The sequence below is a fragment of the Heliangelus exortis genome, chromosome 6, assembly GCF_036169615.1.
Source record: "Heliangelus exortis chromosome 6, bHelExo1.hap1, whole genome shotgun sequence".
NCBI lineage: Eukaryota > Metazoa > Chordata > Aves > Apodiformes > Trochilidae > Heliangelus > Heliangelus exortis.
Genome location: NC_092427.1, coordinates 9502109 through 9523396, shown reverse-complemented (window position 1 = coordinate 9523396; position 21288 = coordinate 9502109). Strand labels below are relative to the sequence as shown.

At 42.1% G+C, this 21288-nt stretch overlaps 1 protein-coding gene across 1 annotated transcript; it reads right to left on the bottom strand.

Annotated features, from left to right (window-relative positions):
- Positions 1-897: 897 nt before the first annotated feature.
- On the bottom strand, positions 898-20727 carry LOC139797433 (protein mono-ADP-ribosyltransferase PARP14-like). Its single transcript, XM_071746575.1, is given in 20 exon segments — positions 898-1618; positions 2322-2496; positions 3024-3169; positions 4271-4864; positions 4964-5167; positions 5704-5871; positions 7595-7657; positions 8156-8305; positions 8857-8947; positions 10095-10316; positions 10602-10832; positions 12258-14509; positions 15409-15645; positions 16255-16542; positions 17615-17812; positions 18575-18591; positions 18593-18638; positions 20117-20150; positions 20254-20360; positions 20498-20727. Coding segments are annotated over 20 exon segments (5703 nt in total). The 5' UTR covers positions 20688-20727; the 3' UTR covers positions 898-1328.
- Positions 20728-21288: the final 561 nt, after the last annotated feature.

The following is a 21288-nucleotide window of genomic DNA, read 5'->3' as shown; positions in this document are numbered from 1 at the left end:
AACAGAAATTTCCTATTACAAGAAAGACAGGGAAGTGCTGGAGCGTGTCCAGAGAAGAGCCACGAGAATGATCAGAGGGCTGGAGCACCTCTCGTGTGGAGACAGAGTGAGAGAGCTGGGGTTATTCCATGTGCAGAGGAGAAGGCTCGAAGGAGACCTTACTGTAACCTTCCAGTATCTGAAGGGGGCTACAAGAAAGCTGGGGAGGGACGTTTTATTATGTCAGAGAGTGATGGGACTAGGGGGAATGGTCTCAAACTAGAGAGGAGGGGAGATTTAGATTAGATGTTGGGAAGAAGTTCTTCACAACGAGGGTGGTGAGACATGGGAACAGGTTGCCCAGAGAGGTGGTGGAAGCCCCATCCCTGGAAGTTTTTAAGGCCACGATGGGCAGGGCTCTGAGCAACCCGATCGAGTGGGAGTTGTCCTTGCCCATGGCAGGGGGGTTGGAATTATATGATCTCGAAAATCCCTTAGAATATCTAAGGCTGCAAGAAATACTTTTTTAATTCCAACAAGCTACAAAGATCATGTTGCTTTCCCCTTGCACCATGGAACTCTGGCTTGTTAATAGGCTATCTCAAAGAGCTGACTACTAAGTCCTACCAAACACCACACACTTCCCTGTCCTTTTCTTTTCTCTATTAATTTCTCCTTAAGGTTAAAGGAAAGTTGTTGCAGCGGGTATATGATAAATTGAAACACTTTCTCAAAATTTACTGTCTCTCTTAGCCTATATATAAGTAATATGAGCAACTTCTATAACCTTCTGTAGAACCTCTTATTAACCTGCAAGGGAGGATTATGGTATTAAAACCAAGCAAATTCATATTTGAGACATCAAGTTAGTGGGTTGAAAGCCAATGCCTAATGTTTAGAGAGGTTTAGGCAAACACAAGCCATTAACTACAATTTATTTACTGAAATAATATCATAATTCACAATGCAAGCTGTCATTTACAGAGTGCAAGAATCTATCAGAAATACAGTATCAAGTGCTTGGTTAGTGGCTGAAAGAAAGGCCTTCCACTCACCCGCCAGCACTCCCCACCTATTGCAATTAGGATGGCCATAAGGCTGCCTGGAAAAGCTAATAAAATATAAAGCCTTGATACATAACCTAACAGTGGTTTCCCATAGAGTATCAGAATCAAAATACTCTGATTGTGAACAAGCAGTCTATTTCAATGCTGTCAAAAATTGCCAGAGGTTGCTTAAATGTAACTCAAACTTTAAGTAATTAATTCAATGAAAATATTTGTTGCTATCATTGTATATTTTGTTTTCAAAAACTGAAAGACACGCAATCTTGGCTGCAATCAAAATGCTTATTTAGTGAAAGTGATAAGATATTCTGGGTAAGCTTGTGTGTCACTAAAGATGATAAACATGCTTGGCCTGCTTACATTATCAGTTGAACTATCATACAGATCTAGAGTGTTATTAGCATTTTTTGCTGCTGGAGTAATTGATCCTTTTATCCCCTGAGAATATTCTCCAACAAGGACTCGAGCCAAGTACATGTACTTCTTCCCATCCTGATCTGGTTTGGAGTAGAGATCCTGGGCAGAATAGGCAGCATCAACAGCAAAGTAAGTTCCCTTTCCATAATTAGCAGCTGTAGTAAGGAAAACAAATGTTGGTGAGCATTTCAGTAGCAATGACCACTTCTCTACCATGTCCAGAGCCTATGAACCTGTCCTCATTTCGACTGGGATAGTTAATTTTTTTCCTAGCAGCTGGCATAACACTGTGTTTTGGGTTTAGGATGAGATGAATGTTGAGAACATTCTGATAGTTTAATTGTTGCTGAGCAGTGCTTAACTCAGTCAAGGCCTTTTCAGCTTCTCATACTGCCCTCCCAGCAAGGAGACACAGCCAGGACAGCTGACCCCAGCTAACCAGGGGGAGATTCCACACCATACAACATCATGCTGAACAATACAACTGAGGGGAGTTGGCTGCATCAGCTGCTCAGGAACTGCCTGGGCATTGGTCAGGGGATAGTGAGCAACTGCATTGTGCATCACTTGTTTTGTATATTATTATATGATTATTAGTATTTTCCCTTTCTTTTCTGTCCTTTTAAACTGTGTTTACCTCACTCCATGAGTTTTACCTTTTTTCTGATTCTGTGTGGTGTTTAGCTGCCTGGAGGGCTAAACCACAACAGAATCTTTTGCCAATTATGCTTTTTATATGCAACGGGGAGATTAAACGAAAAATAAAATTTTCATACAAGGCAGGACTATAAAGATGGCATGGCAAATCAGCCCTACCCCTATCCAGGAAAACAGAAGTTTTTTTGAAATTCCCATTACCATGTACTCCAGCATAGCTCCTGTTAAATCCGTGCTTGTTAATGAGGGTTATTGATTCCTTACTCGTCCCATGAAACAGAAGTCTCTCATTATTTCTGTTGCCATTTTTTTTATCCATGTCACACTTTGTAATTTGGTATAACTTCCAAAAAGATGGGTTCTGGACTCTCTCAATCTGAACAATTTGAAAGACAGACAGAAAGAAAGAACAAAGTTTGCTATCATGAAAAATTTTAGTGTATCAACAGTTCAATCTGCTTCCAAGATGCTCCTCCAGCACAAACATACCAGATTATGAAGTAAGCAAGTCAAACCACTCGAAATTTTTGCATGATAGGCAGCAGAACCCAGCCCAAAGCATGAAAGAAATACTCCATGGCAAGCAATATAGGACAGTTTTGCAGATTTATGGAGCACAGATTACATGCCTACCTGCAAAGGCCACATGGCTTCAGTAAGCAAGTGCTGTGCTCTACTATAAAAGATTTAAAGAATAAGAACCCTCTCGTGGTGCTGAAGAAGCTGCTGATTAAGAGTGGTTCCAAATACCTCAACTGCAACATTGAACTGAAGTTGGCAGCAGCCATAAAGACTTGCACAACTTGAGAAATCCCAGTGGGATTTATTTTTCCATTGTTATTTAGTATTCTTCATCACTTCTTATCAAAGTTTTCATGCTCAGAAATGATTATGTGCTTCTACCTTTTCAATTTTAAATGACTGACAAGTCATCTGAAACCTTTCTTGCACGTCTTTATAGTCTCTTGAGTCTGGTTTCAGTTCCACTACTCTGAGCCGCTGGTTTTGCAGATCATCCCACGTTGCAGGGAGCATTGTTGACAGCTGATCTGCAGAAGAAACACAAGCAAACATATTAACACAGATCCTCTGCTCAAAAGGAACCATGACCAGCTGCAAACCCTTCTAAAAGCCCATATATTTAGCTTATCACTAGCACATACTGGTCTTTGCCAGTTTGCAATTGCCTGTTGCATCACTAGCAGTTGATGTGCCTGAATTGATAGTCTCTAGACAAATCTGCTTTTCACAGCTGAAGAGGGTTCCCCTGCAACATCTTGTACCAGTAGCCTTCCCTGCAAACCAGGTTTTCAAGGACGTGGAGGAAATTCAGGAATACTGAGCAGTTAATTCTCAACAACTAGGATACTAGAAGCAGAGCATCTGAACACAGAAGGTTTTACCTTAAAAAGTTTAAGACTATACTCCTCACCTGAAAAGCAGAAGTCTTCCCTTTCTTCCCTTCTTTCATTTAATACCAAGCCCAACACCTCCCTGTTCTGTCAAACAGGAACACTGGCTTATGCATGGACTACAGACATCCAGCATTATAGGCTCCCTCCATTAGAAGCATGAAGCCTTTTTCATAAGTGACACTTTTTGGTACGAGAACAAAAATTTAAAATCTTAAAATATGTATAGGAGGCATTAGTAAGGCACAGGGAGCTGCAGTCACTTAAACCTGTCCACTTTCACTTTCAAGCATTAAGCAGACAAAAAAGTTGTTCCCATTGAGATTATAAAATATGTCACAGATAGGCAAATAAAAATAACACACAGGGAAAAGCTCTGTATGGATGAGGAAGAAAAAGGTAGCTTCTTATATTATAATGGACCAGGAGTAAACGGAAGGGTGCACATCTCAAGAACAGATATAAACTGAGATCTAGAATGACAACTGCTACAAATACCCAACTCATTGCTAGTAAGCCTCTTAAGAACTTCAGAACACATTGCCTACATTTCCAAAAAAATTAACTGCAGGATTCCTTTATGTTTCTTGCCCAGTTCAGTTCCTTTCTACATTCCCAAGACAATGACCTGCACAAAGCTCCTAACAATATTTTGCACACTCTTACACCATTTCTTGCTTTCACTAGGCTGTGTGCAGCCTGGTTTTAACACAGGAACATCAAGATACTTTTACTTACCTTCAGCTTTATCAAGACGTAGAATGTTTATGCATTCCCCTTTGTCATCCTCAGCGTACTTAGCCTCTACATACACTGTGTATTTTTTCTCATTGATGATGACTGAAATACACTCCTGATTACTCTTGAAAGCATCTTCCAAGCGCATATTTGTGCGACTGTCAAAAGGCACATAGGAATCCTTTTCAAAGTACTTCCACTCAACTACATTTCGTAAAAATTCTGCTTTGTCCTCTTCTTGTTTAGCCGCTTTCACCCTGTGGATCATTTCTAGAATAGCTGAATGAGTAAGCAAGACATCTTTCATAATACCTGAAATTTGAATAGAGGAACCATTCAAACAAAGAGCAATTTTATAGTTCTTTTGCAGGTCACACAGTTCCTTACTCTCTGCTTCACCAAAAAGAGAGATAGCTTCATCTGTGATGTCTTTTTGCAACTGCTCCTGTAAAATTGCCGTTTTCAACCATTTTTCAGCTTCTTCCACTTTCTGTTTGTCTTCGCCACAAATATGGACAACAGCGACGTCAACTTTCTTTTCCAAAACTATTTTGGGTTTTTCCTTTGGAGAATGTTTCTCAGAGCTCCAAAATGCTAAATTGAAATACATAAATGCTGTAATTAAGATTCACCGCTATCACCTGGTGCTAAACAGGTTGATCTGTAACCTGTATTTAAGTGACATCTACTTACTTGCTAACTTGGAAAAGAATGACTTGGCAGTTTTAGCATAACTTTCTTTTCTCTGCAGGCTTTTATGGAACACACTCACAAGATGTGGCTGAAAGATGACAACCTTAATAACTTTCAGAGATGGAGCAGAGATACTCTTTGCAAAGTTAGCTACTGAATCTATGATGTTGTCAGCCACTACACCTGGATCACGACCCGCCATACCTGAAAAAGTAACAAGCATTTTGCCTTTAAAAAGCATTAATAACTGTTAAAAATGTTAAAAAGACTTCTACAGCTCTAACTGAACACAAGTAAAGAAAAATGGACAATCTGGCCTTTTGGACAGGTTCACATTGTATCCATATCAACCCAATTTTTACGGCTGCTCTCCAGAGTTGCATGATCTGAGTTCAGAAGAAGTAGCAGCTCCCTGGATATTCTCTGATGAGCTGCACACACATATCAGGCTGCTATGACAAATATTTATGGTGCTCCAGGAAGAACAGAAATACTTTTGAATCCCTGTTAGCAAGGAGGTGTTGGCTCAAGAGCACTTACATTCTTCACACACTATCTTCAAGTAATAAAGCTTACTAGGTCTTCATAAGCATCTAATAGCAGTTTGAAAGTTTTCAGGTTTTCAGTTTCTGAGTATATTCTCACCAAAGAATAATTCCTCCAGATACATCAAACCCATCACTTGAACTCTGAGATCAGCCAAATCACAGGCACTGAACCATTTCAAAAGCCAGACAGACCTGTTCCAATTGCTGGGAAGGTGACAGAGGTGTACTTTTGTGTTTCACATTCCTCAAGCACTGTGGAGACTAGCAGCTTGATATCATTTTGGGAAATAAAATGAATTATGTTTTTGCATGGCAGGTTTCCTCCTTGGGTGATGATATAGCTCTTGTCTGCCAGCGCAGCTGAAACATACATAGGAGAATGAAATTAAATGAACCAGTCAATAATATATGTGTACTAATCCTCATTAGGAGATTCAAAATTATGACAAATGTGCTCCAAGATAAGCTTCAGGTCTCCTTCCAGAAACTGTGCAAGTCCCTATTTCTATTCTCACCTTCAAGGCACAGTAATTCATTTTGAGTTTGTAAAATGTTTGCCTCATTTTGCAAACAAATTTTGTGGGCCTTCATTTGTCAAGTTTACTCTGCAGGCTTGAAGGACTTCACACAGACTAGTTCTACCCTGTCTTCATAAACACACAAGCCTGCAATCTACCCTCAGGCTACCTAGCCTGAATTGTTTACCTGGTCTATGCAACAGAGGTTTACCACTTATCCCCTCCACATAATTATTTTCCTTTGGTTGATTTTCCAAGCTCACCAGACTCTTTCCTACTTGCCTCACTTTGTGGAGTTTTAAATCACATTCTTGCCCATCCTTACTGCTCAGTATATTTTCTGTTCTCTAGCTAAATCCAGTCTACGAATAAATGCCCCTTTTGAGGTAAGAACCCCTTGGTCACAGATGACATGGTAGAATGTTGCTGCTTAAGCCAAAAGCAAATATTTTCTCCCTTGGGAATGAGAAAAGGAGTTGCAGATTGACATGGAAAGCTTTATTGGAATAAGAGGGTGCAACAGTTAATAGATTCAGTTTCTTACATAAACACCTAGAAGCCCCCTCTTCTTGAAGGCTTTTCTTTTCCTTCCCTCATTAGATGTTTTACAAATATCCCACTAACTGATTTAAAACTATCTGGTGTAAGCACAGAGCATGATACAGATAGGTGTACAGTAGGCACTGAGAAAGTGCAACAGATTCCCTGCAATGCTTGAACACCTCGTCCTGGTTTGTGCCAGGATAAAGGTGATTTTCTGTCTTGTAATTCTGCTTTCATCTAAGTTTCTTGTAAGTAGCTGAACTTGCTGAAATTAACAGCAAGTTTCTCAGTGTCTGCTTCTGGGACTGATAACACTCGATGTTTATAGTTACTGCTAGAGACTGGTGTGCAGAGCCAAGGACACTGCTCAGCTCTGAGGAACATTTTGCCCTCTGGAAGGAGAAAAGGAGTGAAGAGGTCACACCTGCAGCCCTCCCTTAGGGAGGAATGGACACGATAAATAACCAAAATTAACCAAACAGAGTATTCCATCCCATACATGTCATACTCAGGATAAATTTGAGGGATCACGAGGGTCAAACCCCTTCCTGCTTCCCCTTCTTCCCCTGTCCCTGTTTGCTTCAGCATCCTGGGAGGATTCCATCCATTCCTCTGCCTGTGGTCCTGATCCGTGCCAGCCTGAATCTGTGTGTTCCTGCCTCCAGCTCCCAACTACTGCTGACCCCAGGATTCCAGCCTGGACTTTCCCAGGGGTGCCCTGCAGCCTTGGTGATGACATGAGAGTTATTGAGGGGAAGCGGGGAGGAACGTGGTGTCAATTTTCCTGTATATTTGTATATATATGGTGATATTTTCTTTTTAACATTACTGTTCCATTAAAGCTGTGTGGTTTAGTTTCCAACCCATAAGTCTCTCTCTCCCTTATTCTCTCTCCTTCCTTTATGAGGGAGGGGAGGGGGATTAATAGAGAGGGGGATTAACCTGTCATTCGGTTTAATTGCTGGGCCAGTGTTAAACCATGACACACCTGCAGAAAGGAGGCCAGAAATATTGTACCATACCTAACTGAGCACATTCCTTTTCAACCGTTTTTCCAGCGCCATCCAAAATTGCTCTAGACACACCTTAAATGAGAAGACACATGAATCCACTGTTAATGCCACTGAAGTCCCATCTGAGGCAGAACTATGTACCACAAAACACTTAAAGTATCTCGGTCCTAAAAACACCAAAGGTTATAACTGAAAAGCAGTATTGCCTAAATTTTCAGCTTAAAAATGTCAATTCAAAGTGATATCTAAAGTACCTAATAAGTTTCACTGAGGTCAAAACCTCATTGAGTTTTGTCTTCTATTTTAGTCTGAGAGATGTTCTATCAAAAAAAAGTTAATATAATTAGTTTCTTCTTCTACAAGAGTCATAAACATGCCATCCTGTGACAAAGTAACAAGAAAAAGGTTCAGACATTTCCTAAATGAACATTCGGACCTTAGGCAATAAAACAGAAACCACCCTTTGAAACAAAAGGGTTTGAAATACTGGGGAAAAAAAAATTCCTACTCCCTTTATCCAGACTTTCCAACCAAACATATTGTTTTCACATATAATACCAACAAAAATACCTGTTTTGAGGTTGAAGCTTTGGTTTGTTATGTTCACAATGACATCTGTGTCTTCCTGAGTAATATCACCCTTTGCCACCTGGAACAGGATGGAGCCAAACATCATTTCATACACATCCTCTGATGGCCTTGAAGAGGAGTCGGAGGATGCTGCAGGAAGGAAACAGAGACCCTGAGCAGAAGGGAGCAATGAAGTAAGAAGTAAAGGCACTGGTTTATGGGTACAACACTTAGAGATCACTGTCTGTCTCCAGACAGCCTGTGAAGAGGACTGCCTGACAAATTAACTGGAAACCACTCTTTCTCACAGGAGTCTCTGGATCACCCTTCACCTTCTTGTTATTCCTGATGAGATGGCTGAAAAAAGCCTTGCTTTGCTGCACATCCAGTATACAGACACTACTTGGCACCATGTTAGTACGTAAGCCCTTGTAAAACTCCAAGGTAAGCCAGTGGCAATGTTTCCAAGTCTCAACCCCTTGCTCTCCCCCCTCTTTGTTTTCTACTGCACGAGAGGAACTTTCTACCGACATATTATCTGTAAAAACTTGATCACATTTTCAACATATAACTCATTTTCTACACTCTGCAGTTACCAAACAGATATCTAAGTATGCATAATGAAGGCATTCCCTGGAATATTTAAAATAATAAAATAAATAAAATCCACCAGGCACACAACTTCTGTGCCACAAGCTTACCTGTGCCTTGTCTAGACTTCTTTTGAATATTCTTCTTCCCTTTAGCACCTACAGTATTTCCACATCTGTTTTCAAGTTCATCATTAAATGCCTAGAAACGATTACACAGCAGAAATTATGGTTTGAAAAGGAAAGATAATTAAAGAAAATTAAAAAAAATTAGAAAGAGCTAAATGCAAATTACTTCCTACCATTTGCCCTAATGCTGATGGCAAATCTTGACACAGCATTGCCCTCAGGCTGCAAAGTTTTCAGTGCAAGCAACAGACAGAGTAACAAAACTAAGACAAAGTCTTAGGGGAATACATTAGCAGGTGGCATCCTTACACTGAAGGACCAGTTTACACTCTAACTCAAATCTTGCAGCTGCCACCACCCTTCTCTATGCACAACAGTTCAGGCTTTGGCACAGGAACCTCCCAGTTTGGCCTTTCAAAACATATTAGCTACTGCACAGAACAGCAGAAGTCAATATGCATGGAAACATATTTGGGCATGAATTCACAGTATGACTGCTCTTTTTTGAGAGATATATGGTGAAATAAGTAACTTGAGCACTGAGACAGAAAAACTTGTGCCGAGATACTGAAGAAGGGGGGGATTGCACAATACTGATATATTTTCTGCTGGAGAAGTTTACCAGCACAGCAACCCTAGCATAGTTATTCCACCTAAAAGGACATTAGGACTCCATTGAAAACACTCCTTTTTCCAAAGGAGAAGGTATCTATGCAAGAGTTGCAGCAAATTCATCTGTAGGCAAGTCCTATGTGCTGAAGAATTAGGTGAGGAGGTGGTAGAGTCACCATCCCTTGGAGGTATTTGAAACCTGTGTCAATAAAGCACATCAGCACGTGGTTTAGTGATCATGGTGATATAGATATTTTTTTATTTTATTTGGGGTGGAGGGGATATTGATGATTGATCTTAGAGTTATTTTCAACCATGACAATCCTGTGATTCTGACTTCATGAGATAAAGAGTAATTACACTTCAATCTGTAGCATTACCAGGGAACAGAAAAGGACAGGGAGGAAGCAGGGCTGTATGTGACAGGCAGGTGACCACAAGGCAAGAGAACTCAGATGGTGGAGACTGTCGAAAGGCTACTTCTTTAGTACAAGAACAAGCACCTTGTGGATCCATTGTAGGTCATGGGAGAGTTAAGTATTGTGCATTGTGAGACAGTCCTAAACAAAGGAGCATGTAGCAGAGACATGAAAAACAGGCTAACTCACCCAAATATTATCCGTGTCTTTCGGATGCAACAGAAAGTGAACTTCCTTAAGGGAATTGATTCCATTTTTACTACTAAAGTCAAAAACTTTCTCAAACAGTAGTTTAGCAACACAAGGCTTTGGGTATTCTAAACGCCCTGTCCCAATGGCTGGGAAAGTAATTGACTTTAAAGACAGTTCCTCAGCAATCTGCAGGCATTTGGTGATGATGTTGCCAAAGATCTGTAAGGCACAATTATTTTTTCCAGTTACTGAAAGTAATTTTTTCCAGTATGTGCAATATAGGACTTTCCCTCTTAGCATGGAAATACAATAATTGCATACACCATAACCGATATATCAGTCGACCAGAGAGTAGCCACACAGCTAAAAAAGAACAGCCCAAACACTCATTTCTATGATTATATGATCCTACAAAACTGTCCCTTATTTCAAAGGAGAAGTTGCATTAAACCCACTATAAAGCCCAGTCAAATTAGACCCCAGGAAAACAAAAAACTCTGCTACCTTTACAGATCCATTTTGCTGGAACCGTGGTAAGACAGCATGAAGTACTATAATGCAATTTAGATTGTAACTTTGTGTTTTCCAGACAGATCCTTCTTCAATTATTTTTCCTTGGCCGCCTTCTTGTAACTCCACCTGAAGCATTGGCCCTGCCTTGTTTAGCAAAACTCTACTGAGTGGGCCTCCCTCAAGCTGGAGATCTTTGCCAACACTGGTGACAATAATGTCAGTCTGAAAAAAAGCAAGCAAATAAACCCTAGCATTTAAGCACCAAGCCTTTTAAGTACCAAGTTAAAAATTTTGCACGGATTAATCAAATATAGCCTGCTTACTTACAAAGTTTAAGTCTAAGACAGCAATCTGAGAGTGAATGAAGTTTTGGAATAAAACAGAAAAGTTATGGAGAGTTCTAGTACCATGAACCTGCCTGTGGCAACATAGAAGCTCGGTTAACAATAACATTAATTTCAAGCAGACAGGAGATTAAAATTTTGCATTCCTTGTCTACTCATTTGAAAAAAACAAAAAAACAAACAAACAAAACCAACCAAACATTTAAAAATATTTATGAAGTTAATTCTTTAAGAGAAGCTCACAGACCAAAAATCCATGTTCACTGAGGTAGCAAGACTTTCCATACACACTTGGTCTAGACAAAAAGGAGAAGATCAAAACAAAGTCTGAAGGAAAGCCATGGCAAAAGGAGTGAGAAAAGCAGTAACTTACAGAGAGGAAGGCAAAGAGTAATGGGCATTGTGTTAGGCACTATACTTGGCTCCTCAGGAGGGACCTCTGTACACAGTTTAATTCTGCCCTAGCCAACCGGAGGAGCTGTACATGCTGCGGGAGGCATCCACTCCTGAAAAGATTTGCTGGCCACTATGGAAAGGGTTATAAAAGGAGTTGCATCCAGCACCAGTGATCCCAGTAAGGTAGCTTACTGTACTAGCAGCAATTCACTACAGGAGGCCACTGGAAATCAAATCAGTGAAGCTGGTTCTCCACAGGAAACGCAAGAGCATCCGCGTGTTGCGTGCCAGCGTTCACCAGTGGCAGAGGGGACAACGCTTCCCCAGACCAACGCTCTACAGCTGGAGGCAGGACCAGACTGGCTGTGGGCTCAGGGATGCACGGCTGCACTGCCTCAGGACCACAGTGGATCTGGGTGCAGCCCAGCTGCTCTCACACATCAGAATACTCAGGTACTGAGTGCGGGAGCCAACACCGAGCACACTCCTGTAAATCAGGATTCCCGGGAAGGTCTATGCTGCATTCAGGTGGTCCCTGCCCAGCACGGTAGGGTTGGTGGGGATTCAGAGCCCACAAGCATTCCTGCTGACTCCAGTTGCCTCTGCTAAACTGTACTGCATCGTATAGCACAGGGGTCTGTGTGCCTGTGCCAGGAAGGGACAAAATGGAATGCTGCACAGCCATCTGTATCTGGCAGGTAAAACAGACAACTAACAGCACTTCTTACTACCACCAGCAATAGCCAGTTCCAGTAGCATATCAAACATGTTACATTGCTAATTACAGATGATGGTCTAGGCTTGGTCATTTTTCTCAGTTTTGTGGTTTGTTTTCCTTAAATACAAAAATTAATAAATAATTTAAAAAAGCACTCGATATAAAAAGCACATAATTTACAGCACTTACGGTAGCATCTTCAATACTTCCTTTTTTCAGCACAATGTCAAGGCCTTCATGAGTTGTTACAGATGGGAAGTTCTTGTTACTTTGAGAAATTTTGCTTTTTTTATGCTGAGGAACTGTAGTGATCGGCTGCAGTTGCTCACAGGAAAGTGAATTACAAGAAAACACTTCTTCCAGTGCTTTGCTCAAAGCCTTAAGGTTATCCTCTACAATATCCACAAGATGAACCTCCTTCAAGTTGCTGTCTTCCATGGATTCTTCCAAGGTCTCCTTGACAGAGGATGCAATTGTATGTGCGCACGTCTGCAGCGGGAAGCCGAAAAACCCTCCACTTATAACAGGCAGAGCAATGGAACGATGATTGTATGTGTCAGCTAGCTTTAGACAGTTCTTTACTGTCCTCTTTAATAAGAATATGCACTTTTGTGCTTCGTGTGCCCTCCACCTGGGTCCAACAGCATGGATGACATTCTTGCAGGGGAGTTTCCCAGCGCCCGTGATAACCGTGCACCCAGGCTTCAAGCTCCCGTTCTTCCTCACCAGCTCGTTGCATTCCTCCTGCAGCTCTGGACCAGCTGCTTCTGACAGTGCCTCAGCAAGGCCACCATAGTGTTGCAGGCCTTCATTAGCTGCATTTACCACAACATCAACTGGGTAATTACACAAGTTACCTTTATACACTGCTACTACTGTTTTACCTATGGTCACCTGCCTATAGGGCTTGTCTCCATCACTATGTTCTTGATGTTCCTCCCCCTGTTCTCCTGACTCTTCCAACATGACTAGACACTTAAAGTCTTGTTTTGCTCTGGTGGCAAAGAAGTTTTCTTGCTCTTTGAAATATGACCTGACTCCTGGCTCTTTAATTACCATACATTTAGAATGCAGGCCAGACAGAGTTTGCTCAACTAAGGTGACTCCCTTCAGCACTTCTCCTTTTGGCCCACTCAAGGATATAACTCTACATTTCTTCTGTGTGTTAAAGTCAACTTGCACACCATTACTCTGTATGGCACCCCAAACATCAGTCTTCTCTTTCTCAAAAAACACTATGACGGGCACAGGCTTTCCTCCAATAACCTTTTGTACTTGGGTGTTTTCATCTATAAAGTTAGAAAGTTCCCCAGAGGCTTTTGCTACTGCTTCAGAACAACCAGCAATGATGACCTGACTCTCTTTCTGAGTGATTGTTATGGCTCCCTCAGAGCAGTAGTGCTTGGTAAGCATTTTCCATTCCTCCTTCTGGAGGACTGACATGTCCTCCACAGTAAGGATTTTATCATCCAGTTCCTTCTTTATTTCTTCTTCTGCTTTTATGAGATCTTCAGGAGTATTTCCTTTCAAGATGATAGTTCCTGCAGCGAGCTCATAAAAGGCTCTGATTTGTTTTGACATAAACATGCTCTGACACATGGTTTCATTATCAATATGCTCTAAAAACTGGAAAATATAAGGGTTGACATCGAGTCTTTTCTTTACCATTTTGCGTAAACTATCTGATATTTCCCCTTTTACTTTATAAACTTCCTCAGGCAACCCACACAGGCTAAGTGTCTTCTGCCTATGATCATAAATCATCTGCAGGTCTGGAAACTGTTTATAAACATTTTCTTCAAGACCAGTACTCTGTAAAATTGCATATTCTCCTGTATCCAGTAGCACAATTCTTTCAGTTCTTCGCTTTTCTCTTTCAATTTCTCTGGTGGTCTTTTCTATCAGAAGCACCAGGTGTTGTTCAGCATTCTTCATAACTTCTTTTTCACCTACTAGAACAACTAAATTCTTGGAGATAAGTGGGATTATCAGAACTTCATCATGCGTAAAGCTGTTTCTAATGGCTTCCCACACTTCTGAGCTTACTAGATATTCAGTTGCTTTGTACTTCAATATGTTGTGTGAAAATGCTGTGGAAACATTCTCATTCCATGTCTTGATCAATCGACCTGCTAATCTCTTCTGCTCAAACAAAGAAGCCGAAGGATGCAAAGTCACTTCTGGATTTGCACAGTTTGGTTCAGGCCAGGTTACCTCACAATTACATTTTGCCATTTCACCATTTACTGCCTCAACTAACCTCCTATTCCTCTGCAAGTATTGCCAGATATACGGATCCAGAGGCACTGTAATTGGATCTGGCTTCTTTATTTGTGGCCCTTCCTTTCCATATAGAGCTACTCCCACTGAGACATAGTAAGGGTAGACAGAGACTGGTGTTTTGTTGAGTGAATGCTTCTTTGCCAAGATGTTGGTTACATCTAAAACAAACAAGCACCAAAACAATTAGTATTAGCATTTAAAACCAAAGATCTTCTGGTTTATTCAGTTAAGTTTGTTTTGTTCTGTTTGGTTTTTTTTTTTAATTTTGTTTTCTATATAATAATGTTTATTCTACAATAATTTTACAACAGCTCCCCCCCCTTTCCAGATAGGCATAAATACTATTTTTAAATGCCAAAAACTAACTCAAGAGAGACAGGTAGGAACCATCACCATCCACCCCCAAGGAGGAAGCATGCCCAGCACCACCTCTGCCCCTACTTCTTTTATGTGCTGTCCTTGAACTGCCCAAATCAGTAGTTGTCAGAGTTGCTACTCCGCAGCATCAAAGCACTGCTCCTCCCTTCCCCCTAAAAAAGAGGGTCTATTTTCTTCAACTTGCCTTCAGCTCTCCCTTTCATTGCAATGCCTACAGCTTCCCCTGGCCCTGCACCTTCCGCAGATTCTCATGTTTCTGTCACAGCCCAGACAAGCCACAGCACCTGCTCTTCAGCCAAGAAGCTGTCCAAGAAGTCACCCTCAGATGGGCCAGAGAGCTCACATTGCCACAGGGCAGCTGGAAGGGAAGGCAGGGGGGAGAAGCCTCCTGCACTATGTGGGGCTTTGTGGGTGCTGTCCCTATTGAACCCCAGTTGTAACCTGAACTCTACTAGGATCAAGGCCTGGGTGAAACAAAAAGTGCATAAAAAGGAAAAAATTCAATGCCTCATGCCCAGCTGGTCCAAAACTTAAGCTTGCTATTTAGCAGAGACCTGATGACAAAGCACCAGATCTACTGTTTTATGAGGATAAAGTAGGCATTTCTCTTGAAACTCCACATTTTGATCTTAAAGTGAAACAATCTTAGAGAAATATGGGGTTTGTATTTCTGCATTACCTTTATGGTCACTGAATGTAACGATAGCTGCATCTTCATCCGGCAGCTGCTGAACATCCACCACGTGTGCATTTCCATTCCTCTTATTTTCAAAGTAGACAGTTATAAAGTCACTGGAGATGTTAGGTTGTATATTTTCAGCCTTAATGCTTTTTGTTAGCTCGAGGCACCGTGCAGTGATATTTTGTTTATTTGCTCTGTTGTTTTGATTAAAAATTTTAGCAAATTCTCCTGCATCTAGAAAAAGAACAGAGAATTAAAACAAAGAAACAAAAGAAAAACAAACTAGCAAAAATATCAGACTTTTAGCTTGCTTTTCTACTATGCTGTTAGCAGACCAACACCATGTGAATTGACCAAAAGCACCTGTCAGCTCAGAGGTGCCCACAGATTCAGTATCTGTCAACTGGTATTCACCACATAGTTGATCACAATTGTTGATTACGAATACTGTAGCCAGAACTTGTCACTAGTTTTCCTACTGAGTAGCAATGGGTCTCTTTCACCTCAAGAGAACATAAGATCAGGTTCATTTTTGGACAAGGAGAACTTTTATCATCAATATGTTTTAAGACAGAATACATGGTTTTGTTGCTTGTATGAAGTAGTTGTAGTTGGTTTCAGTCCTACCTGTTTTGTTTACCATCCAAATCAGAGCTAGCCCTCTTCTGACTTAACTAGCCTCTACATCTTAAAAATAAAAACTTTAGCAGAGTAAATCCTCATTTAAAGTGATGCAGTACCAGGTTATATCTTAAACCTATGACAGAGAGTATTAATTTCCTGTTTAGTCTCTCTCACACAAGTAGCAAATGAAAAAGATTTGCAACTCTGACTCCTTCTTACCAATATTTCCAGTAAAAGTAACTGCAGCAGCATGGTTTTCAGGTATCATTTCCACACTGAAGTCACCATCTTCATGTGACAAGCCACTGATGTTCTCTATCAGCAAAATTAACATGGCCTCTTTTGCCATCTCCTGCACATTTTCAAGCAGAACTACATTGGAAGGCAGGGATCCTTGAGGGTCTTCCACTTGGCATGTGTTCTGGAGAGTTTCCTCTTGCCATGGCTTCACAAGCAGATCTATTTTCTTCACTGAGTGATGCCTCCTTTGCAGAACTTCTTGGGCATCTACTCCACAGGAAAACAAAAACATGATCTTCCCTCCCCCTCCAGCCACAGCAGAACAACACAGAATCAGTGAATGGGTTGGAAGGGACCTTTAAAATTCATCCAGTCCAACCTCCCTGCAGTGAGCAGGGACACCTTTAACTAGATCAGGTTCCTCAGAGCCCCATCAAGCCTGACCTTGAATGTCTCCAGGGATGGGGCCTCCACGTGTTAAACTGAACAGAACTTTCAAAATCTGGCCAAACATATTTTCTCATATCACAGAAGAAACTGAAATAAGGCAAAGCTATACCCAAAATTAGGGTCAGGATATGAGCTACTTTATGATCTAGTTGTCCCCAGTCTCCCCCCCCCCAAAAAAAGTTAGTTTTTGAGGTGCTACCTCCTTTCTACTGCCCTCAAATGCAACTATTCTCCAGAAAACTAGTATTTAATAAAAGCAACTAAAGCAAGTGATTTTCATTCTGTCTATCTTGTGTATTTAACAAATATTTAACTATTTAACAATTTCTCTAGTATAAAGTTCCCTCTTTTTGCATGCATCCTTCACACACTAACAAGTAGCCAACAGAGGAAAAGTAAATATAAACTGAGGCTACTTTAAAATAACTTTCTCCACAGAGGTGACTCTTCATGTCTATGTCTTACAAATCCCAGTCTTTGAAACCCTGGCAATTAAAATTAATATGAAAGAAGATACAACAAAATAATAGTTTTTCATGATCTGCAGTTAACACCGTACTACACTTTATCCAGTCTTCTGAACTAGAATTAAAGCTCACTCAGTCTGCAGTGTTCATGACATCATTTCTCCTTCATTATTCTCTGTGACCCTCAATCAAGCATTTGGGATAGGTCTAGAGAACCACTTCTTCCCTTGTGGGTTATTATAAACACAGTCAGAAACCCTCATCTGCACTGGACAGATGGGCATATTTGCTCCTTTTACATTCTGTCTCTCTTTGGGAACAACACAACATTTCTGCAGAGCCCACGTAGAGACACAGCACCAGCAGAGCCCTCTTTCAAAAGGCAGCTTTAGTAACATAACACCCACAAGATATGATCATACCTTCCTCATTCTCAAAGGTGATGATCCTTTGCAGGCCCTTTCTGATACAGGACTCAATGAGCCCCCCTCCAGATCTCTTTTTATTTTCAAAATACATTTCTAGGATATCATCTTCTATTTCCTCGCCTTGGGCAGTAGTTACTACTATGGCAGAATTCCTGGAGGTTGCTTTTTCAGCTTCCGATTTCACACGTGATTCTGAAATTAAAAATCACACCCCGATGCCTTAAGCAAAAGTTACAAAGAAGACCAAGCTTATTATCTTTCAAGAAAATAAAGGTCTTTTCCAACCTTAATGATTCTATGATTCTAAGATTGCATGATACTTTCTGTTCAGATCACACATTAAGTCAGGGAAAAGAACAGGCAAGTAAACAGTAATTGAGGAGTTCAGTTTTCTTCTACAATAGCCTTAAAATCCCAAACAAGCTGAGCATATCACTAGCATGAGTTGTTGTATGAACAGGTGAGGAGAAAAGGCATCCCCAGTCAAGGACAGCAGGAGTAATGGCTAGAAAAGCTTATTCCATTTACAGTTCCAACTACTACTGTGGGTGGCCATGAGTCTACATGTGTTGGCTACCACAGGATATCGGGTGTACCTGGGGTACACAGCTACTGATGTTCTACCATGAGTCATCTTGGCAGGGCTGGTGGCAGCAGAGAAGGTCTGTGTTGGGGAGAGCCTAACCCAGAAAAAAGGCCAACATCCACTTCATGTCCTCCCTAAGGAGCTGACCTGTGAAGTGGGAGCAGTCAGTGAAGTGGGAAGTTTCCTAAAGGTACTCGTACAAAATAAGAAATAATTATTTCTTTTATCCTAAGATCATGGTTTCTACACTCTGTTAGACAAACATCACAAGACACCTAGAGGATGAGGGCACTACTGCAGCATTAATGTCACTGAAAGCCAGTGAAGAGAGAGTACACTGGTCTTTGCTCAGTAAGAGGCACAATCACCTATCTTCTCCTGCTGCTGTGTCCTTATTCTGGCAGGTGAGAAAAGACACCTGGGGTTCATTAACTCGAGGTAAATAACAATGCTTTCTCAGTTACAGTGTACTTCAGGAAGAAAAAGTCACACTCGTGTAGACCCGAGGAGCTAGCACAGCTTGAATTTAGTTTCATTTGACATTTCCAGAATTACAGACTTCTCTATATTCCTTTTTTTAAAACAATATGTTGAATGTGATTAGAGAAACACCATTTAAGCTCAAAAAAGCCTCAGGCATAATGTCCAAACTAGTCCTTAGTTGAGCTCCATGAACCACTGTGAGCAGTTCCTCCCATGCATTACAACAGTATCCTCATTAAGAACAGTAAGGGGACAGTCAAGGACATCCCTGTTCTGGAGAGAAGCACCTTTAGAAACCAAGCACCTCTGTAAAAGTGTTTATCACAACTTATTCCGAGTCTGCAAGACATCTCTGCCCCCTAGTTTAAAACAAGAAAGGACATAGCTGTTGCAAGTAGCAAAAAAAATAGAAATTTAGAATTAGTTATGCTAAGGTTTGGACTGGTCAAGCAGGCCAGAAAAACAAGCCCTGGGAACGGGTCTTGGAAACTAGCAAGGAATGTGCTGAGAAGAGGGGAACAGTTTATCAGCAAGGAATGTGTTGAGAAGAGGGGAACAGTTTATCAAAGGGGATTAGTTGAGCATATAGAACATGAAGAAAAGTAAACTGTCATTGAAGATAAGGGTTATTATGCATGTAAGGGGGGTTGGTGGTGGGAGTCAGTTAAAACAATATCTTAAGTTAAACAAGTATGAGAGATTTGTGGTTTGTGGATGTCTATCTATTGCTATCTGCATGATGTATGTAACTGTTTTGTAACTGAAGTACATGAAATTCCATACGAAGGCCTCATTGTAAAAGGGTATAAAAGCTGAACCAAAAATGAGGATCTTTGGAATCCTGACTTGGGACGCTAGTCCTCAGGTTTCCCGGGCCCCGAATAAAGCACCGCATAAACTGACACTCTGTTGGTTTGTGTCTTGACTTCGGGCAACATAGCTACACCAGCAAAAAAAAGATAGCAGCGGTGTCTCTTCTGGTCTGCCCCCTCCATCCCCACGGGAGCACCTCCCACAGTTGCAGACAGAGACATGGGGGCTGCCTGCCATTGGCAAACGCTAGCTCGGAAAAAAAAGTCAACTCATGCCATGTCAGCTAGAGCCTAAAAAAAAAAAAAAAAAAAAAAAAATTAAAAAAACCAAAAAACCAAAAAAAAAAAAAAAAACCAAACAAAAAAAACCAAAAACAAAAACCCACCAAAACCAAAATAACAAAACCAAAACAACCAACCGCCAAACAAACAAAAAACAAACCAAACAAAAAAACACTGCCTAGGAAGCTGGTTCGTTCAGCTAATGTTACACATGCCTCGGAGTTTACTTCAGTGCTTTAAGTATTACATTTTGCAGTTTATCACTAGAGGGACAGCGTTGGCTGTGCGTGTGCCGCGCAGGGCTGCGCTCAGACCCGGTCCCGCAGCCCCTACCTGGCGCCTCTGTCCCGCCGGCCCGTTCCAGCTCCTGGAAGCAGAACGAGAGCAGAGAGGTTACCCACGGCCCCGCTCGCCCTCCCCAACCGGACCGGACCGAACCGGAACGGACCATCCCTCCCCGACCGCCTCACCTGCGCGGGTTGTCCGCCCGCCGGCAGCTCGGTGACCAGCAGCGACAGCCGCCCTCTGGGCTCCCAGTCGAGCTCATGGATCCCCCGGTCGAGCACCCGCTGCCTCACTGATAACACGACAGACACCGCTGAGGGGAGGCGAGGGTGCGGGCAGACACCGCACACCCCCGGTTGCCTCCCCACCTCCTTCCCCAAACTTCGGCAGCAGCCATTAGCATCCCCCTCCCTCGTCCCGGCCGCTCACCCTCGGGCTGGGTAAAGCAGATGAGGATGTGCCCGGTGTCGCCGGTCTGCAGCTCGCACTCTCCTCCGCCCGATCGCTTCGGGCTCTGGAAGTAGCAGAGCAGCTTCTTCTTCAGGGCGCGGGGCGGCTCGGCGGCTCCCCAGTCACCGCGCACCAGGACCGGGAAGGCTCTCGGCCCGTGCTCCGCCATGGTATCTCACACCCCCCTTTCGCTTTCGATTCTTCAGGAAAGTCTCAGTGCCTGGAACGGGCGGTTCCCCTGGACCCAGCCGAGATGGGCGGTCTCGGCCCCGGTCCCTCTCGGGGAGGGACAGAAGGGGGCAGCACGGAGTCCGCCCGCCTGAGGAGATGGGCAAGGCGGGGGGCTGTGCCTCCAGAGCCGGACATGAGTCCTTCTGGCATAAAACTGAGCTCCCACTGCCTGAGCTCAGAGCCCTTGGGCGCCGAACAGCACGGACCTCGATCTCCATGCCTTAGGTTTCCGAATCAAATCGGGATACAAAGTAAAATTACTCGCTTCCATCATTCTCCGTCGGAAAATTCTTCTACAACTGTGCACGACCACAACTGAAGAGTGTGTACCTCAGACCGACGTGTCAGCTGGCCGGGACATTTTTCGCCAAGGGCTCAGGACTTTCCCTTATGAAGGTCATGGTGTTCTTGCCGCATATTTTGCTGACGTGCCCAAATATGAGGCAATAAAACAGCAGATAAATGAAAATTCCCTCCCTAACTTCACTGGAAGTCCATTGAGGAAGCAGATAATAGCCAAATATCATTAAATATTATAA